Here is a 24,180-nt window from a genome sequence, read left to right on the forward strand (position 1 = left end):
ACTTAGAAAGCTATCGTTTTGTACGTTTATTTAATGACTATATAGTAGCTTGGTTATTTTAACCTTAGATTGTTTTAAGCTTGTCAAAGGCCCTAGTCCTCATGATGATAAAGTCCATCCATGCCAAGTGTCATAAATATAAAGAGAAGGGTAAACCCCTTTAAAATCCCTCCTGGCCAGAGGAAAAATCCTCTCACCTCTAAAGGGTTAAGAAGCTAAAGGTAACCTCGCTGGCACCTGACCAAAATGACCAATGAGGAGACAAGATACTTTCAAAAGCTGGGAGGAGGGAGAGAAACAAAGGGTCTGTGTCTGTCTGTATGCTGCTTTTACCGGGGACAGAACAGGAATGGAGTCTTAGAACTTTTAGTAAGTAATCTAGCTAGGTATGTGTTAGATTATGATTTCTTTAAATGGTTGAGAAAAGAGCTGTGCTGAATAGAATGACTATCCCTGTCTGTGTGTCTTTTTTGTAACTTAAGGTTTTGCCTAGAGGGATTCTCTATGTTTTGAATCTAATTACCCTGTAAGGTATCTACCATCCTGATTTTACAGAGGTGATTCCTTTACTTCTATTAAAAGTCTTCTTGTAAGAAAACTGAATGCTTTTTCATCATTCTCAGATCCAAGGGTTTGGGTCTGTGGTCACCTATGCAAATTGGTGAGGATTTTTACCAAACCTTCCCCAGGAAGTGGGGTGCAAGGGTTGGGAGGATTTTGGGGGGAAAGACGTGTCCAAACTACGTTTCCCAGTAAACCCAGTTAAAGTTTGGTGATGGCAGTGGAAATTCCAAGGGCAAAGGGTAAAATTAATTTGTACCTTGGGGAAGTTTTAACCTAAGCTGGTGAAAGTAAGCTTAGGAGGTTTTCATGCAGGTCCCCACATCTGTACCCTAGAGTTCAGAGTGGGGAAGGAACCTTGACACCAAGTTTGAAGGCTGTTCCTCTTTTCAACCTCCTGAATAATCCAAGTGCAAAGGAGCAACAAGGAAAAACAAGCATAGGTTGGGAACTACACCTGGTGTATAATTACTCTAGCAAAGGAAAATAATACACTGAACCTGCACAGTAAACTATTTTTTTATACTGTTTCTCAGCCAGTGTTTTCAAATTTGGAAAACAACATTCCTTACTGAGGACCATATACTTTAGATGTTTTAATTTCTAAAAACTAAATAACCAATTTAGTCTAGTTTAAAGAATCATCTGAATAATATTTTAGATCAAAATTATTATTCCGTGCTCAGATAATCAAAAAATGGTTAAACAGAGAAGCTTTTAGCTTCTGAAGATAGATGCTTAGAATTAATGTGCCTTCTGAATCATAACTATACTGTCACTACGGCGATGCTTTAAATACATGATGAATACATGTGCCTTATTAGAGCTTTCAGTTGCTCTAACCATTAATTATCAGGTATATTTTCTATTTTTAACTGTCAGATTCTGCATTGTTTTTAGGGTTTTTTTTGGTTAAAGAAAATGAACATTTAAAAATAATTGTGATGGTTGGATGCAATTTGCAGTGATGGAAAAAGTACTGAAAAGGAAAAAACAAAACTAGAAGACAGCTTTTAATGTAGTCACTGAAGGAGAAACGGAATCAGCTGAAACTAAAAAGTACACCTGTCAATAACTTCAATAATACTTGTAGCCAAGCATAAGAACAACACTACAGCACTTCTTACCTCTTTGGGTCTGACAAAATATCCACAAACAAATTCTTGATTAAAATGTAAGAGATACAATTTACAAAAATAGACTGAAAATACCACACAACGTATTCACTTTTTACGGTTTTATAATCTTTATTTTTAATATAATGAATGCAAAAAGCAAGCCCTATTTTTTCACATTAACAGACATCTACCACTGCAAAGTCAAGTATTCCTTTTACCACATGTACAAAAAATAAAATGTATCCTTCTTAAAAATCACATAGGTCAGACTCAATCAGATTTATAAATTATTCCATTTATGCCACATGTAACCGACTGTTTGCACTATTTTGGTTTTACAGGAATAGACTAACAAAATATTACCAGATAATTAACCTGAACTAAGGACAAAATAATCCAAGTAATAAGAGACACATTTTGAAGTACCATGCAAATTTCATAGCACCTGGCAGAATCAGGCCCACTTTGTGTTGTAGTACAGCACAATCACCACCAGATTGTCTCCTTGTTTCAGAGTGGAAGGTTGCAGGAATTTTCATCTCCCTTGCACCCTCCAAGGCCTTCTGCCTTTGCATGCCACTCAGCCCTCTGACTGAGAGGCTCCTAGTTCAAACCCTTTCCAGGATAACAAAATGTTCAAGTGCAGCTGAAAGTCCCAAATCAACTTATCTTCTGGGCCTAGCGATGAATCCTTTCCTGTAGTTCAACTGTCTTTCTCCAGCTCTGGGATCAAGCACTGTCCCATCCAACCTACCTTTTCCTGCGTCCTCTAGCCTCCAACAGTTTTCAGTACTTTGGTCCTTCTCAGGCACGAGCCTGCCTGTCTGCTCCCTGTGGCTTCTTCCCCTGACAGAACTCTCTCAAGTCTATTTATAAAAGTCCAAGGTGTCTGTTGAGTTATCACCTGATCTTTCTTTAGCCCTAACCTCCCTGGCTGACAAGTAACTACTGAATTACCACCCAGGTGAAGTGAATGTGATTAACTGGGCCTTTAACCCTTTCTCACCATCACAGGTGCACAGAAGAACAAAAGCCTTTAAGGCTTTACATGATCCTAATTCTCATATTGAAGGGTAATGAATATTTAACTCACTTATCTACTGCTCTTCTAACTCTGACAACTGTTGGTTCATCTTATGACTCCTTGAAGTCAGAAAACCAGAGAAAACTTAAGATACTGATCACTATTTTCAAAAAGAAAAGGAGTACTTGTGGCACCTTAGAGACTAACCAATTTATTTGAGCATGAGCTTTCGTGAGTGAGCTGTAGCTCACGAAAGCTCATGCTCAAATAAATTGGTTAGTCTCTAAGGTGCCACAAGTACTCCTTTTCTTTTTGCGAATACAGACTAACACGGCTGTTACTCTGAAACCTGATCACTATTTTGTATGTCAATGGTATCACTCCTCCAAAGGTGACTTTTTGCCTTCACTTAAGAGATTTGTCAGTTAAAAACATGAGGATAGAAATCATAGTATTATATAGGAACTATCGGACAGTATCCTGGATTACACCTGTGTTGGAAGCAGAATTTTTTTTGAAGGTACTCAGTAGTACACACTGCAATTCATCCAACAAATCCACTACAGAATAACATGGATTTGAGAACTCCGTAACCGTTAATTTTAATAAAACTTGACTTTTAAAACTTGTAGCGATTTCTTAAATTACAGGAGAGGTTCTGCATGATTTCTAATCTCAAGGCTCTCCAAACACAATACCATATCACTGGTACTAGCCATATAACATACCAATATCTTATAAAAACAGGCACTAAAGCTATTATTTGTGTTTGATAGAATCTAAAGGTCTCAATCAGAATCCGGGGCCCATTTTGCTATGTGCAGTCCAATCACATAGCTCTGTGGACAATCTTTTAAAAAAAAAAAAAGGTTGAACACAATAATACTCAGGATAGAGGATCTAAAAAGTAGGAAGTGTTGTAATATTTGCTTATAATAATCATGGATCCACTGGGAGACTGCAAGTAACAACTCTGGCACCACCAGCAGGACTTAACTTCCTACTCATACCTAGTCCATACTTGTACAATTACATAACATATGTGACAACTTAACACTAAGATAAAAATATAGCACCTTTATTGTGTGGAGCTGCTACAGGCACTGTCTTCAGTGTGAGAGCTAAAGTGCAAGCTGATCTGAGGCAGGGTTGTAACCAGGGCAGGGTGAGTGGGGCTGCCACAAAGCTGCGCGGGTGGAAAAAATTGGCGGAAAAATGATGAAAAAATGGTAGGGGGCACAAATATGGTTGCTCACCCCGGGTGCTAAAATGCTTAATTACGGCTCTGATTAGGAGGTAAATTACTGGTCTTTTGGGACTGGGAGCAACCTGAATATTTTGTGATCTTTGGACTATTTATCACTAAAATCCAGGTTTTCTGGGTGGCCCGATAGACTGGAATGACCAAGGGGACCATCTTTGACTCCATGGCAAGACTGTTACCGTGATCCAGCAGTTCTCATTTGTTACTGGGTTGGTGAAATCTAATTATAAAACATACCACCAGTTTGGGGAATCTGCCCTGAGGATGGCAGGCATGGTCGTGAATCACTCCAGACAGCATGACACCCACCAGTAAAAATACAGACAAGTATGAGACATGCACAGACGTACTGAGTAGAGATTTGTATGTGTACATACACACTATTACCTCTGTGATGAAGGACGAGAGTAAAAAAAAAAAATTAATTTTTCCTGTAATGCCCAGTCCTAAAATCTCTACATTTAAAAAGACACTAATCCTCATTCTCTGAAGACTTTCTATATTTCCTGTGACAATCCATAACATGAAAATATTCTCAGGGTTAATATACTATGCCATCAGAGGAATGCTCATTACAACTATGAAACACCAAGCGGAATGTCAATGTACATCTCTGATCTGCTGTTTAGGGCCATCTTCAATCATTCAATACAATGCAAGAGACAGATGCCTGCCTCTCCTTTTAGACAGGTTTTAAAAAACACAGGATTCAATAAGTTTAGCTTCTCATCAACTTGTCAGTCATGTCAATAAGCTATTTAATCTGAGAACGTACGCAGTTCTGGATGGCCCTTCTCAACAAAGATAGATCAGAATTGGAAAAGGTGCAGAGAAGGGCAACAAAAATTATTAAGGATATGGAACAACTGCCATACAAGAAGAGATTAAAAAGACTGGGACTGCTCTGCTTAGACAAGAGACAATTAAGGGGGGATATGATAGAGGTCTATAAAATCATGAATGATATGGAGAAAATGAATAGGAAGCGTTATTTATGTTTTCACAAACATAAGAACTAGAGGTCACCCAGTGAAATTAACAGAAAGCAGATTTAACATAACCATAAGGAAGTCCCACAACACACGGTCAACCTGTGAAACTTGTTGCCAAACATATAACTGGATTAAAAAAAGAATTAGATAAGTTCATGGAGGACAGGTCAATGGCTATTACTAAAGATGGTCAGCAGCGCAACCCCATGCTCTTGGTATTCCTAAACCTGCAATGGCCAGAAGCTGGGACATGACGACGGGTCATGATGATCTTTCAAAATTGCCCTGTTTTGTTCATTCCCTCTGAAGCATCTAACATTGGCCACTATCAGAAGATAGAACAATGAGCTAGATGGGCCAGACCCAGTATGACCATTCTTATGTTGACTTATCTGTTGGTGTAAAAACACATTTGAATGTATTTGATTATTCAGATTATTTTATGTACAGTGGAAATAGATGCTAGGTTTGATTATTTCGGGGGGTTGTTTTATTATATTATAATAAAAATTCAGACCCTTCAAACGTGACATTTTTAATTACTGAAGTTGCTGAACATACAGGTCACAAAGTGTAGTTTTTTTGTTCTCATATACCATCTTTATCTGAGACACACAATCATGAGTAAGAAGGGGGAAAATGATACGTGTGAGTAGAAAAAATGACATAACAGGATAAGCATATTTTGCAGGAGAAACTCACTTTTGAAAATTTTACCCTAATTTTCAAGGAGACTTAGGGCTTGGCTACACTTCCATTTTATAGCGCTCCAACTTGCTGGCTCAGGGGTGTGAAAAATCACCCCCCTGAGCGCAGCAAGTCCAAGCACTTTAAAGCGCTTGGAGCTAATCCCCTCGTGAGGTGGATTACCAGGAGCGCTAGCAGAGCTCTCTCCCAGCGCTCGCGTGCGACCACACTCGCACTTCAAAAGCACTGCAGTGGGAGCGCTCCCGTGACAGTGCTTTGAAGTTTCCAGTGTAGCCATGCCCTTAGGCTCTCAAGTATCTTGTAATGATAATCTTCACCAATCTTGAAAGTTTTACCCCAAAAAAGTAGTCAGTTTTCTGTAGACCTTAGATACTATACAGAATTTAGGCCTTTCTTCAACTAAATGCAGGATTTCTAGTTTTCTGTCACTCCACATCCACAGCAAAGCCACAGAATTTAGGGCTCGCCAAAGAACTACAGTGAATTCTACTTGATCACTAGTAGAGCCAGACTAACTAACAGAAAGCAGTCTGGACAGTCTTGTTACAGTGACCCAAATTCTCTCTCTCCATCCTCCTCCTCCTCTCCCTCCGTTCCCTTCCTGTCTCCACTTAGAAAGAAGTTATACCCTGGTCCTGCCTGCCACTGTCAACAGCAGGACAGAGTCCACTGAGACTCTCAATTCCAGACCGAGCACACTGTATGACACCTAACTAGCAAGGGACACTGCTTATTGATACTCACTTTATATTGCATTTACAAAGCAGGAAAGAGTTTTGACCCACTAATCCATTACATGCTCAATCTTAACCATAATATTGAGCAATTATCATCAACACCACAAATTCTATCTTATGATCTCTGAGGAAAGAGTATTGCTATTTGTCAACAGACAATACCAAAATTCTGAACCATAATGAAGGTGAACAAGCCTAGGAAAGATCCAACCTTGTTCTAGATGTTTCTGACGTTACTGGGGATTACAGAGTAACATTATGCATTATATGCAAGTTTTGTAATACCCAGTATGATAACAGACAGCATGATCAGCTGCATACAGCCAATAGCCTTTTAAAAAAAAATCAGCTGTGTTTGCATATGGCTAATAGCCTGCTACTAGGCTATCACTAAAGAATTGTATAATTATTACAATACAAACCGGACTGACTCCCTAGAATAAAAAAGCTAAGTATTTACACAAATTCTTTAAACAGATTTGTGTTCAACAAATCCATGCCAGAACATTTTCCCCAAAGTAGCTGCTGCTGAAGGAAAAAGGCAGAAAGCTAAACAGATCAATCTATGTGACTCTCTAAATCCCACTTAGGAAAGCAACTAATATAAGAAAGAAAGAACCTTTACATTTTCAGAAGACACTAAATAGGAATTATCCAGAACCTGTCTCACAAACGTGAGTAACAGCGGCAATTGCTGAAAGATCAGTTATCTAGTCTGTAGTATGGAAATAAGCATGCAAGTTAGATGTTGTAATGCTAGTATGGGAGTAACTATGTTCATACCTGTTTTAAATGTCTGAGAATAGCAAGTGAAACCCAGATGTTTCCAAAACTGAGCGGTGTCAATTAGAAACCAACACCTGAGAGCTTAATAAACTAAAACTACAAACATAGCAATCTCAAGGTAAGTATTTGAATTGATATTAAAGAGAACTTTTTATGTTAGAGAGAAACTTAAAGAGAAATGTATTACTTAAGACAAAGTGTGGATCCCTGACAGAGCCCTGAAGTCCCAGAGAAGCCTATCCATTCTCCTCAACCCCACACACAATTTACAACCCCTCCTTGATGACCCATTTTCTCAACAATTATCTAATTACAGAAGACTGGACAGGATTCCTTTTGAAGCCTGCAAATCCTGCTCTTTAATCAGCCATAGGAGTTGCTAATAAGCAACACAAGTCATTCCCACCCTAAGGAACTGCGTAAACGGTCTCATATTCTCAAATTCACAGGTCCTGCCTGCAGTAACCATATTAATATTTTATTGCTAATTTTTCTATTTTAATTCTGTTTGAGTAGAACTTTTATGCAGCATATGCTTATGTATTGTGCCTCTGGTTATTTAATTACTGTTAAAAGTTATTTTAGCTGTACCTATTTTTTTTTAAACTTTGTATTGTTAATCTGTACTGAACTTTAAATGAGGTGTTGTACTCAATTTTATATACAAATGTTAGACCTGTCAGTGAGACAAATCAATGTGAACTTTTTATCTGCACGTTACTGGGATTCTGTATGGGATCGTGTTGTAAGGAGTTTTTGGCTATACAAAAAAAGTAATAGAAAATAAGCATAAATGAATGTTGATCTAGTCAGGTGGAAGGAGAAAACTGTAGGATCAGTTTTATTTTGCTGAAGTTCAAACCCATTATAAAATTGTCAAACTAATAGTATCTGTAAATTTGGAAACTATTCTATATATTTTTCAGGAATTTTTAAATCATGTATCAATAACAATATGCTGGCAATCAAATGGATGATGATTAGTATATTCAGTAAGTCTTCAGACATTGTTTAACCTATAGCAGGCCGACAATATCTGCAAGTAAACATATTTCCAGAGGAAAATGTCTAATCAAGCACAAGTTGTGAGATTCACTAGTTTTCAGGAATGTTCAAAGATTAAATATATATTATGGTATTTTTAATATAACTTAAGTATGAAATTTTCAAACTGTGTGCAAAGAACACAAATGCCGACATTACTCATATATGGCACATGACATGAACATATAAAAATAAGTATCATCCAATTCTGCAGCAGAGCTTTGTAGGAGTTTCCTTTGGGACGAGGCACCTCAGATTTTGGTACAAAAGACCATAGGATACAAATAGATGTGGATACAGAGGGACCTAGACAAATTGGAGGATTGGGCCAAAAGAAATCTGATGAGGTTCAACAAGGACAAGTGCAGAGTTCTGCACTTAGGATGGAAGAATCCAATGCACCGCTACAGATTAGGGACCGAATGGCTAGGCAGCAGTTCTGCAGAAAAGGACCTAGGGCTAACAGTGGACAAGAAGATGGATATGAGTCAACAGTGTGCCCTGGTTGCCAAGAAGGCCAATGGCATTTTGGGATGTATAAGTAGGGGCATTGCCAGCAGATTGAGGGACGTGATCGTTCCCCTCTATTCGACACTGGTGAGGCCTCATCTGGAGTACTGTGTCCAGTTTGGGGCCCCACACTACAAGAAGGATGTGGAAAAATTGGAAAGAGTCCAGCGGGGGGCAACAAAAATGATTAGGGGACTGGAACACATGAGTTATGAGGAGAGGCTGAGGGAACTGGGGATGTTTAGTCTACGGAAGAGAAGAATGAGGGGAGATTTGATAGCTGCTTTCAACTACCTGAAAGGAGGTTCCAAAGAGGATGGATCTAGACTGTTCTCAGAGGTACCTGATGACAGAACAAGGAGTAATGGTCTCAAGTTGCAGTGGGGGAGATTTAGGTTGGATATTAGGAAAAACTTTTTCACTAGGAGGGTGGTGAAACACTGGAACGTGTTACCTAGGGAGGTGGTGGAATCTCCTTCCTTAGAAGTTTTTAAGGTCAGGCTTGACAAAGGCCTGGCTGGGATGATTTAATTGGGGATCGGTCCTGCTTTGAGCAGGGGGTTGGACTAGATGACCTCCTGAAGTCCCTTCCAACCCTGATATTCTATGGTTCTATGTGATTTAAGGTCATGGATAAGTAAAGATTGAGCACACAGAATAGATAGTCAAAAGTGACTGACATGGTTCAATTATAAACCAGAATACAGATGCAGTGACACTCTAAAATGTGAATATATGAAAAGCTTCAAGATTTCTGCTCAACAAATCCATGCTTTGACTATTCTCAAGGTACCAAGGATTGAGAGTCACCCGGTTACTCTCCCTGGCCTCCAGCTAGAAGATTTGTTTGTGCTTAACCCAGTGTCAGCTCCCTGACATTCCCAGTCTGTTAGCCACCCAAACAATCTCCTCTAGGCTACCCCACCCCTCACTTCACCTTGCAGGTTAACAATAAGTGTACCCCAGATCCTGACCTCCTTTGAAGCAGTCTCCTGTAGCCTTCAGCCCCTTCTCCACTGAACACTCACAGAAATACCAAGTCTGCTGTCCCCATGGGAACAGAGTAAACACCAGCTTGAATGATTCAACTCAGGTTCAGCTCCCTATATAATACCACAGCACTGAGGTATATTTATAGTGAAAACAACAGGAAGTTTATCAAAGATTCAAGAGACAGTGAGAAAGGGTAACAGAAACAAAAGGGTTGCATATAAAACAAAATCATAAGTATAGTTTCTAATAATCATGTTAACATGCCAGCCTCCTGTCTAAAGTTTACTTCACCCCAAATGTCCTCTGCAGCATTTCAACAAGGGCAGGTTGGGATCCCATTTTCATTAATATAACCGCAGTGCCTGATTACGTCCTACGTACAGGATAAAGGGGTGTCTTCCTTTCCTTCTCCTTATATCCCCCAACATTTATTGTTGGTACCAAAAATCAGGAAAAACCGCTCGCTGCATAACTTCTGGTGTGCTGCCTCCCCGTTGATTACAAATCCCCCCTCCTTAACTTCATATGTAAATGGGACTCCCATTGTGTTGGCTTAGAATGCTTAATTTATATGTCGACACAGAGAAAAGTGAACAAACATTCAGTGGAACCCTGATTATCTGATCTAATTGGGACTGGAACCAGATCAGATACCAAAAATCCAGATAAACTAGAGAATAAGTGGCGGGGCTCGGGCTGTCAGCCCCAGACATGGCAGAAGCCCCAGCCACCCAGGAGAGGGTGGTTTGGTTAATATGGAGAGCCGGATAAGGGAGGCTCAGATAAATGGGGTTCCACTGTATTTTTTCTGACAGAAAACTTGTTTGTCAATTCTACCTTATAGGAGCTGACTCCGTGAGTGCTCCAAGGCTAGAGCACCCACAGAAAAAAATTAAGTGGGTACTTAGCACCCATCAGCAGCCAGCACCCTCTCCTTCCCCCCCCAGCGCCTTCCACCCACCAGCAGCCCCACCGATTAACTCCTCCCTTTCCTCCTCCGGTGCCTCCCACCCGCTGAAAATCAGCTGTTCTGCGGTGTACAGGATGAGCGGGTACGGGGCATGCTCGGGGGGGAGGGGCACGGAGTTGGGCAAGAAGAGGCAGGGTGGGGCAGAAAGGGGTGGAGTGGGGGCAGGGATAGGGACTGAGCAGGAGTTGAGCACCCCTGCGGAAAGGAAGAAGCCAGCACTTGTGTTTTACCTTGATACAAACCTTAGAACATATTTCTAGTATACATACATAACTCTTTATGTAAAATTTGTACATGCATTTCACAACGATATTTGTGACCAGTGTGACCCTGGCTTTTATTTAAGACATCATATGACATTCTTTCATGAACCAGAATGTACTTGCCAGAATCAGGATATTCTTGTAATCCCCCTACCAGTCGGCATTGAGGAGTTCATGGGTCCCACGTACCAAAACATTTTCAAAGAGGATGAAACCTGTTTTCTTGCCGGACACAGATAAATATTGATGAGATTGGTAACTAGTCACATATAAAAGAAGAGACACTGAAGAAACAAAGATAACACTGAGAATTTTAGGATAAAATAGTTACTATTAAAATTTCAAACACTTAAGGGAGGGGGCAGAGACTGCTCGAAAACATACAAAGACTAATCATCTCTCTAACTTGTGAGCAAAGGTACCCTTACATCAGAAATCTCAGAACACCAAAAAACAGCATGAGTAAGGCCATGTCAACATTACGGAGCCTACGCAGGCATAGTTATGTCAGCAAAGCTATGCCAGTATAGCTGCCAAGTGTAAATGCAGCTTACCCCAACAGAAGATTTTCTATCAGTGTAGGACCACCACCTCCATGACCCACATTAGCTACACTGAAAGAAGCCCTCTTTCATTGACACAGCTGTGTCTACAGTGTGGGGGTTGTCAGCATAGTTGTGTCAGTCAGGGGTGTGGTTTTTCACTCCCCTGACTGATGTAGCAGTGCTGACACAGTGTCAAGGTTCCTTCCCTACTCTGAACTCTAGGGTACAGATGTGGGGACCTGCATGAAAGACCCCCTAAGCTTATTCTTACCAGCTTAGGTTAAAAGCTGCCACCACCGAAGTGTTACACAAAGAATAACAGGGTAAGTGCCCACTTGGAAAAGTCTTTCTGCCCAAAATATCCCCCCAAGCACTACACCCCCTTTTCTGGGGAAGGCTTGATAAAAATCCTCACCAATTTGCATAGGTGAACACAGACCCAAACCCTTAGATCTTAAGAACAAGGAAAAACTAATCAGGTTCTTAAAAGAGAATTTTAATTAAAGAAAAAGTAAAAGAAAAACTTCTGTAAAATCAGAAAGGGAAATACCTTACACAGTAGTTAGATTCAAAACATAGAGAATCCCTCTAGGCAAAACCTTAAGTTACAAAAAGACACAAAAACAGGAATATACATCCCATTCAGCACAACTTATTTTATCAGCCATTTAAACAAAACAGAATCTAACACATATCTAACTAGATTGCTTATTAACCCTTTACAGGAGTTCTGACCTGCATTCCTGCTCTGGTCCCGGAAAAAGCATCACACAGACAGAGAGGACCCTTTGTTCCCACCCCCCACCCCCATCTTTGAAAGTATCTTGTCTCCTCATTGGTCATTTTGGTCAGGTGCCAGCGAGGTTATCTTAGCTTCTTAACCCTTTACAGGTGAAAGGGCTTTTTCCTCTGGCCAGGAGGGATTTAAAGGTGTTTATCCTTCCCTTTATATTTATGACGCATAGCTTAAGTGCAGACTCAGTCTAAGTCCTCTAAAGTGAAAGATAAGGAATAAGAAACTGGGTCAACTTATCTATATGTAAACCAAGCAGCAGCAAACATAAAAGTAGGCTTCCCGTTCCTGACAAGAATCTTAACTATGTCAGAAGGCAAATACCACATACCTAATCTATTCAGGGACTCAGCAGCCACACTGCTACTTACAGCAACAGTACTATATTGAAAAGTGTGTCGTCCAACTGAGAACACGCATCCACATACATTTTCAAAAGAAGGGGAGGAAATCTAAAGGTATTCTCAGTCTTCACAATGCTAGATTGGCTACTGATAAACCCATGCCTCGGTACCTTTCTGAACAACTTTGGAATCTAGAATCAGACAGCCTAGGGGAAGAGAGGTAACCAAAGAAATTATTTTTCTATTAAAAAGGCAAGCAAATGAAATTTGGGCCTCACTTTCCTGTTGACTCTTCTTATTCTTTGGAGAGACAAAACTAAATGAACAGACTTCACACAGCTTGGCAACAAGCTATTTATTAAAGCTCCAGTTCCCATTATGACAGTGTGTGCTCTGGCACTGAATAGCATGCTAGATGGATAGCAGATAGAACAATGCTACCGATCAATAGGAGTCTATCAACTCTATTGTTATGTAGGTAGGTTCTTACACTGCACTCACCCCTGTAGTATCTGAGCGCTTTGACCCCACTCTTAAAACTTTTGAACTAGTAGGATTATTTAAACATCCTACAGCCACACTTAAAACAAAATATCAATAGCCCTGTTCAGGTTGCAAACTCTTTAAGGTAGAATCTGTCTCTCACCATGTGTTTGTAGAGTGCATAGTACAATGGGGCCCTGAACTTATTTGGGGCTCTCTTAGTGCTACGGTCAATCATTCTGGGTTTGGTTTGGGAGGGGAGGAAGAAGGGGAAGGCAGCAGGTTATTTGGTTTTGAATATAAATAATGTTCAAACTGAATTAAATTAACTTTGGTCGCACAGACAAAAGTAGTAGGAAAAAAACTGACAAGAGCAAGCTACTTGGTGGGGCAGTTCACATGACTGGACCACATGGATGGGTATAAACTGTTCAGGAAGGACAGGTACGGGAGGGAAGGTGGAGGAGTTGCATTGTATGTAAGAGAACAGTATGATTGCTCAGAGCTCCAGTTTGAAGCTGGAGAAAAGCCTGTTGAGAGTCTTTGGGATAAGTTTAGAGGCAAGAGCAACAAGGGTGATGTCGTGGTGGGCATGTGCTATAGACCACCAGATCAGAAGGATGAGGTAGACGAGGCTTTCTTCAGACAACTAACTGAAGTCTCCAGATCACAGACCCTGGTTCTAATGTGGGACTTCAATAACCCTGACATGTGCTGGGAGAGCAATACAGCAGTGCACAGACAATCCAGGAAGTTTTTGGAGAGTGCTGGGGACAACCTCCTGGTACAAGTGCTGGAGGAAGTGACTAGGGGCAGTGCTCCTCTTGACCTGCTGCTTACAAACAGGGAAGAATTGGTAGGGGAAGTAGAAGTGGGTGGCAACCTAGGCAGCAGTGACCATGAGATGGTTGAGTTCAGGATCCTGACAAAAGGAAGAAAGGAGAGTAGCAAATTATGGACCCTGGACTTCAGAAAAGCAGACTTTGACTCCCCTGGGGAACTGACTGAGTCTGTGGATATGGGGAAAGCGGTGGATGTGATATATCTTGAGTTTAGCAAAGCTTTTGATAAGGTTTCCCACAGTATTCTTGCCAGCAAGTTAAAAAAGTATGGATTGGATGAATGGACTATAAGGTGGATAGAAAGCTGGCTAGATTGTTGGGCTTAACGGGTAGTGATCAACAGCTCGATGCCTAGCTGGCAGCCGGTATCAAGCGGAGTGCCCCAGGGGTCGGTCCCCGGGCCGGGTTTGTTCAACATCTTTATTATCTGGATGATGGGATTAATTAGACCCGCAGCAGGTTTGCAGATGACACTAGGATGGGGGGAGATGCGCTGGAGGGTAGGGATAGGGTCCAGAGTGATCTAGACAAACTGGAGGATTCAGCCAAAAGGAATATGATGAGGTTCAACAAGGACAAGTGCAGAGTTCTGCACTTAGGAAGGAAGAATCCCATGCACCGCTACAGGCTGGGGACCGACTGGCTAAGCAGCAGTTCTGCAGAAAACGACCTGGGGATTACAGTGGACAAGAAGCTGGACATGAGTCAGCAGTGTGCCCTTGTTGACAAGAAGGCCAATGGCATATTGAGCTGCATTAGTAGGAGCATTGCCAGCAGATCGAGGGAAGTGATTATTCCCCTCTGTTCGGCACTGGTGAGGCCACACCTGGAGTACTGCGTCCAGTTATGGTCCCCCCACTACAGAAGGGATGTGCACAAGTTGGAGAGAGTCCAGCAGAGGGCAACAAAAATGATTAGCGGCTGGGCACATGACTTACGAGGAGAGGCTGAGGGAACTGGGCTTATTTAGTCTGCAGAAGAGAAGAGTTAGGGGGGAATTGCTAACAGCCTTCAATTACCTGAAGGGGGGTTCCAAAGAGGATGGAGCTAGGCTGTTCTCAGTGGTGGCAGATGACAGAACAAGAAGCAATGGTCTCAAGTTGCAGTGGGTGAGGTCTAGGTTGGATATTAGGAAACACTATTTCACTAGGAGGGTGGTGAAGCACTGGAATGGGTTACCTAGGGAGGTGGTGGAATCTCCATCCTTAGAGGTTTTTAAGATCCAGCTTGACAAAGCCTTGGCTGGGATGATTTAGTTGGTGTTGGTCCTGCTTTGAGCACGGGATTTGACTAGATGACCTCCTGAGGTCTCTTCCAAGCCTAATATTCTATGATTCTACTTAAATGTAAGAAATGTAAAGCAAAGAAACAAAAACAACAACTTATCAGAGTAAATATAAAAAAGGACCTTGAGTGGGTCCGAGTCTCGCCCACTTCTTTGCATACTGGCAGGGTTAATTTTGTTATCATAAAATACTCCCATGATAGATGGGTGCACCCTTGGATATTTCCAGTGGCAACTAATACACTATATAAAAGGTTTTAACATCTCCACATAATATTTCAAATGTTCCTTGCTGCATTTCAAGCCTATTAATTCTTCTTTCATCTTCACTGAAAAATAATTTATTGATCCAAACATACTTGTTTGTGTACACAAGTAAGACTTGGAGAAGTAATCACTGAACTCACTTTTTGTAAGCAAGAGGTATAGCAGCATATGTTAGGGAAAGTGCAACTAAGTTGTTCAGGGTCCTTCAGTGAAACCAGATAAAGAAATTCAGTATTAACAATGGAGAAAAAAATAATATAATGTATTTATTATGCATAACACCCAGAGCGTTCTTTGTGCTACTACTGCCAAGCAATTATTTCTCTCTTTTTTGTATCTACATATGACTGGTTATGCCTTGTTACTTTTTCTATCAAGCATGTACTATTCATCTTTTCTCATTTGGAGAACACATTACACATTTATTTTGTCATCCTCATAAGATTTCTTTTTAAGTATTACAAGAGCTTATTTTCTATGTTTGAGTTATATGTGCTTTGAAATGTGTCATTTATGGAGTTTAAAATAAGCAATGAATCACATTTACATAGGTCAAATTAAAAAAAACAGAACAGGCTAATTTTTTCAGATGCTGCTACGCAGAGAAAGCATGCTACTATTTACTTGACCTTGGAGCAGGATAATTATGTTTAAAACACCCTAGAGAAAGTAGAGTACTTTTCTTCCCTAAATATTTCATAAACAATTTTATCAAAAAGTGAACCTCTTCTGACCTTAATTAGTTTGTGGTCCTTCTGCAAAATGCCTAACCCAATGAAACATTCAAATTAGAAAGCAAGAAAGTGTTATGGAAGAATAATTCTTTTATAAATAGTAATAGTGCCAAGAGCACAGCAATGCCTTTCCCGTATATACACTCTAGTTAAGGACCTTGCTGAGTCACAGAGTAATTTAAGTGGCAAACGCAAATTGGAAATTATTGTAAATTCTTTGGTGTTTTATGCAAAGATGATCAGTAGCAGTCAGCAATTCCTCACCATTAGAATGATAAGAACAAAGACACAATACTGTGGCTACAGAATTACCAAATAGGCATAGAATATACGTAGCCTTTCTACTTTCGTATAGATGTACAATTTTTACTCCAGTAAACTAGCATACACTAAGTCATGATAAAATAAAACTACAAATGAATAAAGCACAATAAGACTATGGTTTAAACATAGTAATGTGGGTTGTTCATTTTTAACCAAGATCCAGAAAGGGTTAAGGCAAACCCTGTTACCTCCACATAATTTGAAAAAAGTGGAGCTAGTATATTCACTTTAAACTCTAGATACTGCTTAAACCAGCATCAGAACATGCATATTTACAATTAATATGCCAATCACAATCTGTTACAACTTCAGTTCAACTCCTAGAACAAAAAGTACAAGATTCATTCTTCAGGGACTGAGCATTTCTTTAAAAAGTGTGTCATCAATTAATACAGCCTTAAGAGAGAACATGCATTATATCGGCTCTGGGTTGGAAGATAAAGTAATGATGGTCAGCTCACAGAAAGAAGAAAATACCTAGAATTTCCTGTTCTATATTTTTCTAATTGGTGGCCTTCTAAATTTGGCAATGACAAGCCTCTACAGTCCTGAAGTGGCCATTTGCCTGCTGTTTGCTGCATTTTGGCAAGCATTCCTTAACGGTATACACAACGAGGAGTACTTGTGGCACCTTAGAGACTAACAAATTTATTTGAGCATAAGCATAGCTTCATCAGATGCATGCAGTGAAAAATACAGTAGGAAGATATACATATATACATATACAAATATACATATATACGAGAACATGAAAAAATGGGGGTTGCCATACCAACCCTAACGAGCCCAATCAATTAAGGTGGGCTATTATCAGCAGGAGAAAAAAAACTTCTGTAATGATAATCAGGATGGCCCATTTCAAACAGTTGACAAGAAGGTTTGAGTAATAGTAGGGAGGGAAATTAGCCTGGGGAAATAGTTTTTAGTTTGTGTAATGACTCATCCACATCCAGTCTTTATTCAAGTCTAATTGAATCATGTCCAGTTTGCAAATTAATTCCAGTTCTGAAGTTTCTAACTGGAGTCTGTTTTTGAAGTTTTTTTGTTGAATAATTGCGACTTTTAGGTCTGTAACTGAGTGACCAGGGAGGTTGAAGTGTTCTCCGACTGGTTTTTGAATGTTATAATTCTTAACGTCTGATTTTTGTCCATTTATTCTTTTGCGTAGAGACTGTCCGGTTTGGCCAATGTACATGGTATATTTTTTCCATTTCACTTATTGACAAGATGATAAATTCATATAAGTCTTTTTTGCCCCCTGTGCAAGGGTGGTCTCTGTTTTACAGCCGTCTTGCTGGCAGACAATTGGTACACCTAAAACTAGCATATAGGATTGAATTACACTCCACTATCACCAAAAAGCAGTCCAAAATAGTTAAACCTGTAAATTACATTGGGATCACTCCTTTCTTGTTACTCTCCCATTACTTTTCATTATGGAAAATCCACTCAAGGAAACACTTCCACAGTTTTGGATGACAACTTATGTTAAGTAATCCCGCCTTCTGTTTCTAAACAGAGTATTTAAACTTAATTTTCTTAAGGTACCCTCTTCAGTAAGAAGGGGAGGGAATAGGAGTGGGACAGACTATGCTTGTAGATTTGAACTTGAGCTACAGAAGTCGTTTGTTTCACACACACAAATTCAAGGGAACATGTAGTAACACACTCATTCAGACATGAGGTATTTGGCAAATGTTAAGATCACGCTGCCTCATTAACAAGCAGAGAGCTGTCCTAGTCACACATTACATACCCAAAGTATGCATACATCACCATTTATTACTACACTACTGTAATGCTTGGTCTATGCTTGAAACTTATATAGGCATAGTTATGTAGTCTGGGGTGTGGGGGGAAAAAAAACAGACTTGACCGACATAGCTATGCTGAAAAAATTCCTAGTGTAGACACAGCTATGCCAACAGAAAAGTGCTTCTGTCAACACCGCTAACATTATTCAAGCAGGTGGTGTTCCCACACCAGAAGAAAAAACTCCTTCTGTCAGTGTATGCTGTGGTTATTTTAGGAGGGCTATGCTGGCATAGGTTCTTTACTGTAGACATAGGCCTACTCTATACTACAAAGATAGTTGACATAAGCTGCCTTGCGTCAACCTAGCTGCGCATGTGTCTACACTTAAATTTGTCTCCCACCAACGTCAGCTCTCCATTATGCCAACACAATAACACCACCTCCTTGAGCAGCGTTGAGCCATGGTCAGTGTAGTGAGGTTGATGCAGTGTGAATGTAGACACTGCATTACCTGTGTCAACCCTAACAGTCCTCCCAGCAGCTGCCCAACAATGTCTGACACTGACTGCTCTGATCACAGTTGTGAACTCCACTGCTCAATGATCACCGAGAGCAGAAGCTTCCTCACCCCTCACAATTGCAAGTTCCCCAAAAGATGAGTCAGTGGTTACTGCCACCGACACTCGTACCCCCAGGTAAGGAACATATCGAACTTGTCGCCCCTCCCTCAACTGGGAAAGGAGGCTAAGGCAATTGCTTGTCAATTGCTGTGCTGGTGTGCTAAGTGTGGGATGCCAACAAGAAGATAATTTGCTCGGTCTTGGCTGAGAGCCTTGAGCTTTCGTTGGATCTCAACTCAGGTGCATCCAGAAAAGGTGTGACATCGAACATGTAAAGGTCCCCTTGTGTGAAAGGTGACCTTTAAGGAGGGGAAACTGTACAGGGAGACTTTGGCAAACCAGTAAAGTGCCTGAAACCAATATGGCTTATTGCTAAAAGCAGCCAAATCAGCAGGCTTAGCTTAACTAAGGCGGGGGGAGGGGGGTCTTTGGGTGCCACAGAGAGGGCAGCTTGACCCCATGTCCTTCCTGATAAGAATTGTGTTGAAGTGGCTGATACATGCGTTTTAGAAGAGCAGGATGTGCCCCAGGAATGTCTATTGGGGGCCTCAAGGCTGCAAACTCTGGAAAAATCCACACCTGGTTAATCAATAATCAGAAGGAACCTTTTGCTGGACCACTGAAACTGCTTGTAACAAGTTTTCTTTAATGGACATGTCTAATGTATAAATAAGGGGGGAAAGTTTGAGGCAGTTGGACTCTTTTTGGACTCTACATCTGGATACATCTTGCAGTACCCACCAGCAGATGGAAGATTTGGCCATTGGAAGCCTGCTGCTGTGCCACCTGAGAGCCACACTCAGCTTTGGTAATTATCAAGCATTGGGGGTGTTTTACTAATATTTTGTGGACATGTGTAAGTGCTTGAGACTACGTAAAGTTTAGCTTTAAGTGAAAGCACTTTTGCATTATCCTGTTTGTGCCAGCCATCTATCGGTCAGACAGCCGTGTCTCCCCTGATTTATTTCCTGACACCATCTCGCATAGAGTAAAAGTTAACAAGAGCTTCGGGTTGAAAGAACCCCAGGTAACAATGGGATCAGTGACAAAACATGGTGTAATAATCATAAATGTACAGCAAGCACCACAGAATTAATAGGTGCATTGGCAGTGTTATATTCATAGATATGTACCAAGCACCACATAATTCCTAACAGGCTCCCAAACAGCAGGGCCAGATAGAGCACAGTACACCAAACACATTACTGTGGCTCACTCTTAAAGTCCTCTTTAGCCTCCCTGAGCCATACAGCTGTGTTGAACTCTTTTGACAGCCCTTGTATGTGGCTATTCAAACTCAGCAGAAAGCCACTCCACCTCCATGCTGGCGGCAACTTTTCCCCTTTGCTTCACAAATATTATGCGGGACACAGCATACAGCTATTGCCATTATGATATTTTTCTCCCAGAGATCCAATCTCGTGAGTAAACAATGTCAGTGCCCCTTCAATCTACACAAAATACACCGAACTGTCACTCTGCACCAGCTAAGCCAATAGCTCAATCTTTTCCTTGCTGTGGTGGCCAGTGTACGGCTTCATGAGCCAGGGGAGTATGGGGTAGGCTGGGTTCCCCATGATCACTACTGGCATTTCAGCATCGCTACTGGTAATCCGCTGGTCAGGAAAGAAAGTCCCTGATTGTACCTTTTAAACAGTTGTGTTCTTAGAGATGTGAGTGTCATGCACCTTCCCTGACCAGTCAACACTGATGTTGCTGAAGCATCACCAGTGATCCACCAGCATTTGCATTAACCATAGAAAAAGAGCCCTTTCTGTTGATGTACTCTGTGGTCAGGTGCTCTCGGCCAACATTTACAGGTGCTCCATGAATGCCGCCAGCAATCTTTAATTGGTTCTTGCTATGCACAGCAATCTGTCCTCCAGAAAATCATTATGCTCTCTGTGGCTCTGCAAGTACCAGAGGACCATGCACCCTGTGTTTGCAACGCTTATGACGATAGTGCAGAGCTGTACAGGCTCCAGGCTTCTGCCAGAGATGGCAGACAGCAACAAGTCCTGTGCAAATTCGTGGGACTTTGAAAATTATGGGATAGAGATAGTATTATGGGATGAAGAAAGGTGCACATTGGGAACCTGTCTTTCCAGTCCAAGACATCCCTTAAAAACTCATTTCTGCCCCATTACACATTGCCAAAACTTACCAAAACAGAGAGTGCTGGATGGTGGTGAGCTGCAAACTGGTATAACTACACATTGTGCACCATACTGTGCACTGAAACAAGGACTTCTGCAGTGCCGACACAAGGAACCAAGTATGCACACGCACAAGCAATCTACCAACTGCAGTGGCCTTATGCCAACATAACTTGCATCAGCAAAAGTTTGTAGTATAGACTTGCCCATAGCATAAGGCAGTGAATGTAATTAAATGCATGTAATTTGCTTTCTAAACTGAAAATTTAAAAAACCCTAATAACCTGTTTTATTGTATGTTTGTGTTAAGGCATAGACTAATTTAAACCTCTTAAAATGTTAAATTTTGACTATGTTTGGATCTAATGATTATTCTCTTTTGGACCATGCTGGTCCCCTCTATTCAAAACAGATAAGTTTAACTGAGGCTTTATTTCCTCATGTAAATGGCTGTAACCTTTACAGACACAGTTTTACTCCAACAGTTCATATATACAAAACTGTATTTTAATGACTCCATTTGTTTATTCGGTCCATTTGACTCACTTTGTTCATCGTTTCCCCTATAAAATCAGACAACAGCTCAAGATATCCTACAAACAAACTGGGGTACTAAGAAATGGTTTTTAAATGATTTTTTGTTTTAAATCAGGATAGCCTATTTAAAGGTTACTCTGCCAGAAAGTGGATTTTGTTTAAAATAGTCAATTAGAAACATCCACTTTCTCATTGTCCCTCACTGACCATTTTATGTGCAGACTTCAAACAACAAATGTAACAAAATGCTGCTGACAATCTCCACTAATTGACACCAAGTGCTTAAAATGTCTCTGGAATCACAACCTCCAATTTCGTTCTCACATATCATAATGTATTGAGACATGTAGAAGTTCAGTACAAAAAAAGTTGTACAGCACTTTTTAAAACCTCCTTCACCAAACTCATGGCAGATTTCCACTATGGGGAAATTTATTTTTTCCCTCTATTTTCTTACATGTACTTTCTCGCAACATCCTTAAAGTAGTTCAAAGCCATGACATTAATCAGTTATTTTCACTATTTAAGAACAGGAGAAATCAATTTACCTGAATGCCATCAAGCAACTTGCTCATGCACCAGTAACTGTCAGCTTCAATGTTCTGCAGCACTTCTTCAGGCAGACTGGAAACATCAAATTTTTCCACTTCTTCTTCTGCTGTGGAAAAAGAGAGGAAAAAGACAAGTCAATGAAGTGCACAGAATAAATAAAGCAAGGTTGAGAAAAATAATTGATAACAAAGACAGCCACCTTGTATTCACAATCTTCAAAACGCGTTCTTTAACAGGGACTAAATGCATCATTTATTGCTCAACTGTGTCATTTACAGGTTCTAAATGTTAATGAATATTTAATTTATTGCAGACTGTGAAAATCCTGAATCATGTCCAATTAACTAGAATTCATATACAATAAATTATATAATTCTAGACATTTCACACCTGAGAGAGGAGTATCAGGAGCAATAAAAATAGTCTTCTAAAATATATAAACTTTTTTTTTTTTAACAGATTACTCTGCAAAGATGTTTTGTGTATGGGGGTGTGCACGTGCACACGTGTATTACTTTGTTTTTTCTTTTTCAAAGAAAATAACTTAAAAATATTCTTTCAAGGCACAGATTGTCTCTTTTCAGTGTTGGTATAGTGCCCAATACAAATGGCCCGAATCCCAATTGGGGACTTTGAACACTACAATAATGTAAATATTTTGAATAAAAAAAATATGAATAAATAAAAATTCTAATAATGTGCTCAGTGCATCCCAAACAGCGACAGTAAGAAGACGTGCATTCAGCACAAATATACACCCAAAGCATATTTTTTAAAGTTCCCAAAGTCACACTGGCTGGCTACAACCCACTATGATGCCCTAGATATGCATTAAACAACCATAGTGATGTGAAAATTGTGCTCCCTAAACTATTTCCTGTAATTTTTAAACTGGAGAGTTTGAATAGAATACAGGGGGCACCACCTCCCCAACAGCCGCCCACCACTTCCCTGCAGCCTAAGAAACAGCTGGTAGCGCTCTAAGTAGTTGGTGTCCCTTCCCTTCCCTGCTGCAGCTGAGCAGCAGTTCCCCTGCTAGCTACCTGCCACATCACAGGAGGGTCAATAGCTCCAGTTGTCCCACTGTCTGCCAGGCTAAAGGAGCTAGAACTGGTTCGAAATTTTTCCACCAAAACTTTGCTAGAAAATGCTGAGTCATCAAAACAAACTTTTAGTGGAAAATCATCCTTTTTGACAAAACTTTCATAGGGAAGGTTTCTCAGGATCCATGATGGAATTTCTGGTTTAAACCACAGGGAGAGCGAGAGACTGCAGTTCAGAGGTTAGCTACCTCAGATGTAACATGCCCCGTTTCAAGTCCCTGCTCTTAATGAGGAGTCTCCCACAGCCCAGATGAGTTCCCTGTCCACCAGGCTATAGTGTCAGTGTCTCTCTGGCCCAATGAATATTTGATTATTTATAAAAGTGGAACAGCTACAACAGGATGAAGGGAGAGGGGTGGGAGAGAGAGAGAGATCCTACAGCCCGGTTATTGGGTTATTACTGGGATGTGGGAACTCCTGCTTGGCCTGATTCAGAGGATGGACTTGAAGCTGGGTCGCACACATGCAAGGTGAGTCCTTAACCAGTGGGCTATTCTGAGCTATTCGGGAGTGGGTCTCTCTCTTTTTCATGAATTTTTTTTTGAAATGTCTCATTTGTGCTCCGCATCAAAAACATGGCAAAACCTCAACATTTTCTGCAATATGGAATTTTTGTTTTCCAGCCAGTCCTACTGGGAGCCTTGAGGTGAGCAGGATATGAGCTGCCTAAGCCAAGGTGTGTGGCCTAGCAAAGTATGAATCTCCCCCTTTGCATGGCCACAAAGCAGCATTAATTAAGAAACTGAGAATCTACAGTAGATTATAACTCCCTGATACTCTGGCCCATACCCGCAGCAAGTTATAGCAGTTTGGGTGCTGCTCTAATTTGTCCCAGCTGGCTGTAGTGTCCAAAGAACTATATGCCAGCTT

At 40.6% G+C, this 24,180-nt stretch overlaps 1 protein-coding gene across 4 annotated transcripts in view; it reads right to left on the bottom strand.

Annotated features, from left to right (window-relative positions):
- TBC1D22A (TBC1 domain family member 22A) overlaps positions 1 to 24,180 on the bottom strand; it is a 531,490-nt gene that overhangs the window by 322,257 nt on the left and 185,053 nt on the right. For 3 of the 4 annotated variants that reach the window (XM_074942417.1, XM_074942415.1, XM_074942413.1), the window contains one exon: positions 22,204 to 22,313. In XM_074942417.1, the coding sequence (XP_074798518.1) occupies positions 22,204 to 22,313 (110 nt within the window). The remainder of the gene's footprint in view (positions 1 to 22,203; positions 22,314 to 24,180) is intronic. The other variant, XM_074942414.1, reaches the window with a different exon arrangement.

The sequence above is a fragment of the Natator depressus genome, chromosome 1, assembly GCF_965152275.1.
Source record: "Natator depressus isolate rNatDep1 chromosome 1, rNatDep2.hap1, whole genome shotgun sequence".
NCBI classification, from domain to species: Eukaryota; Metazoa; Chordata; order Testudines; family Cheloniidae; genus Natator; species Natator depressus.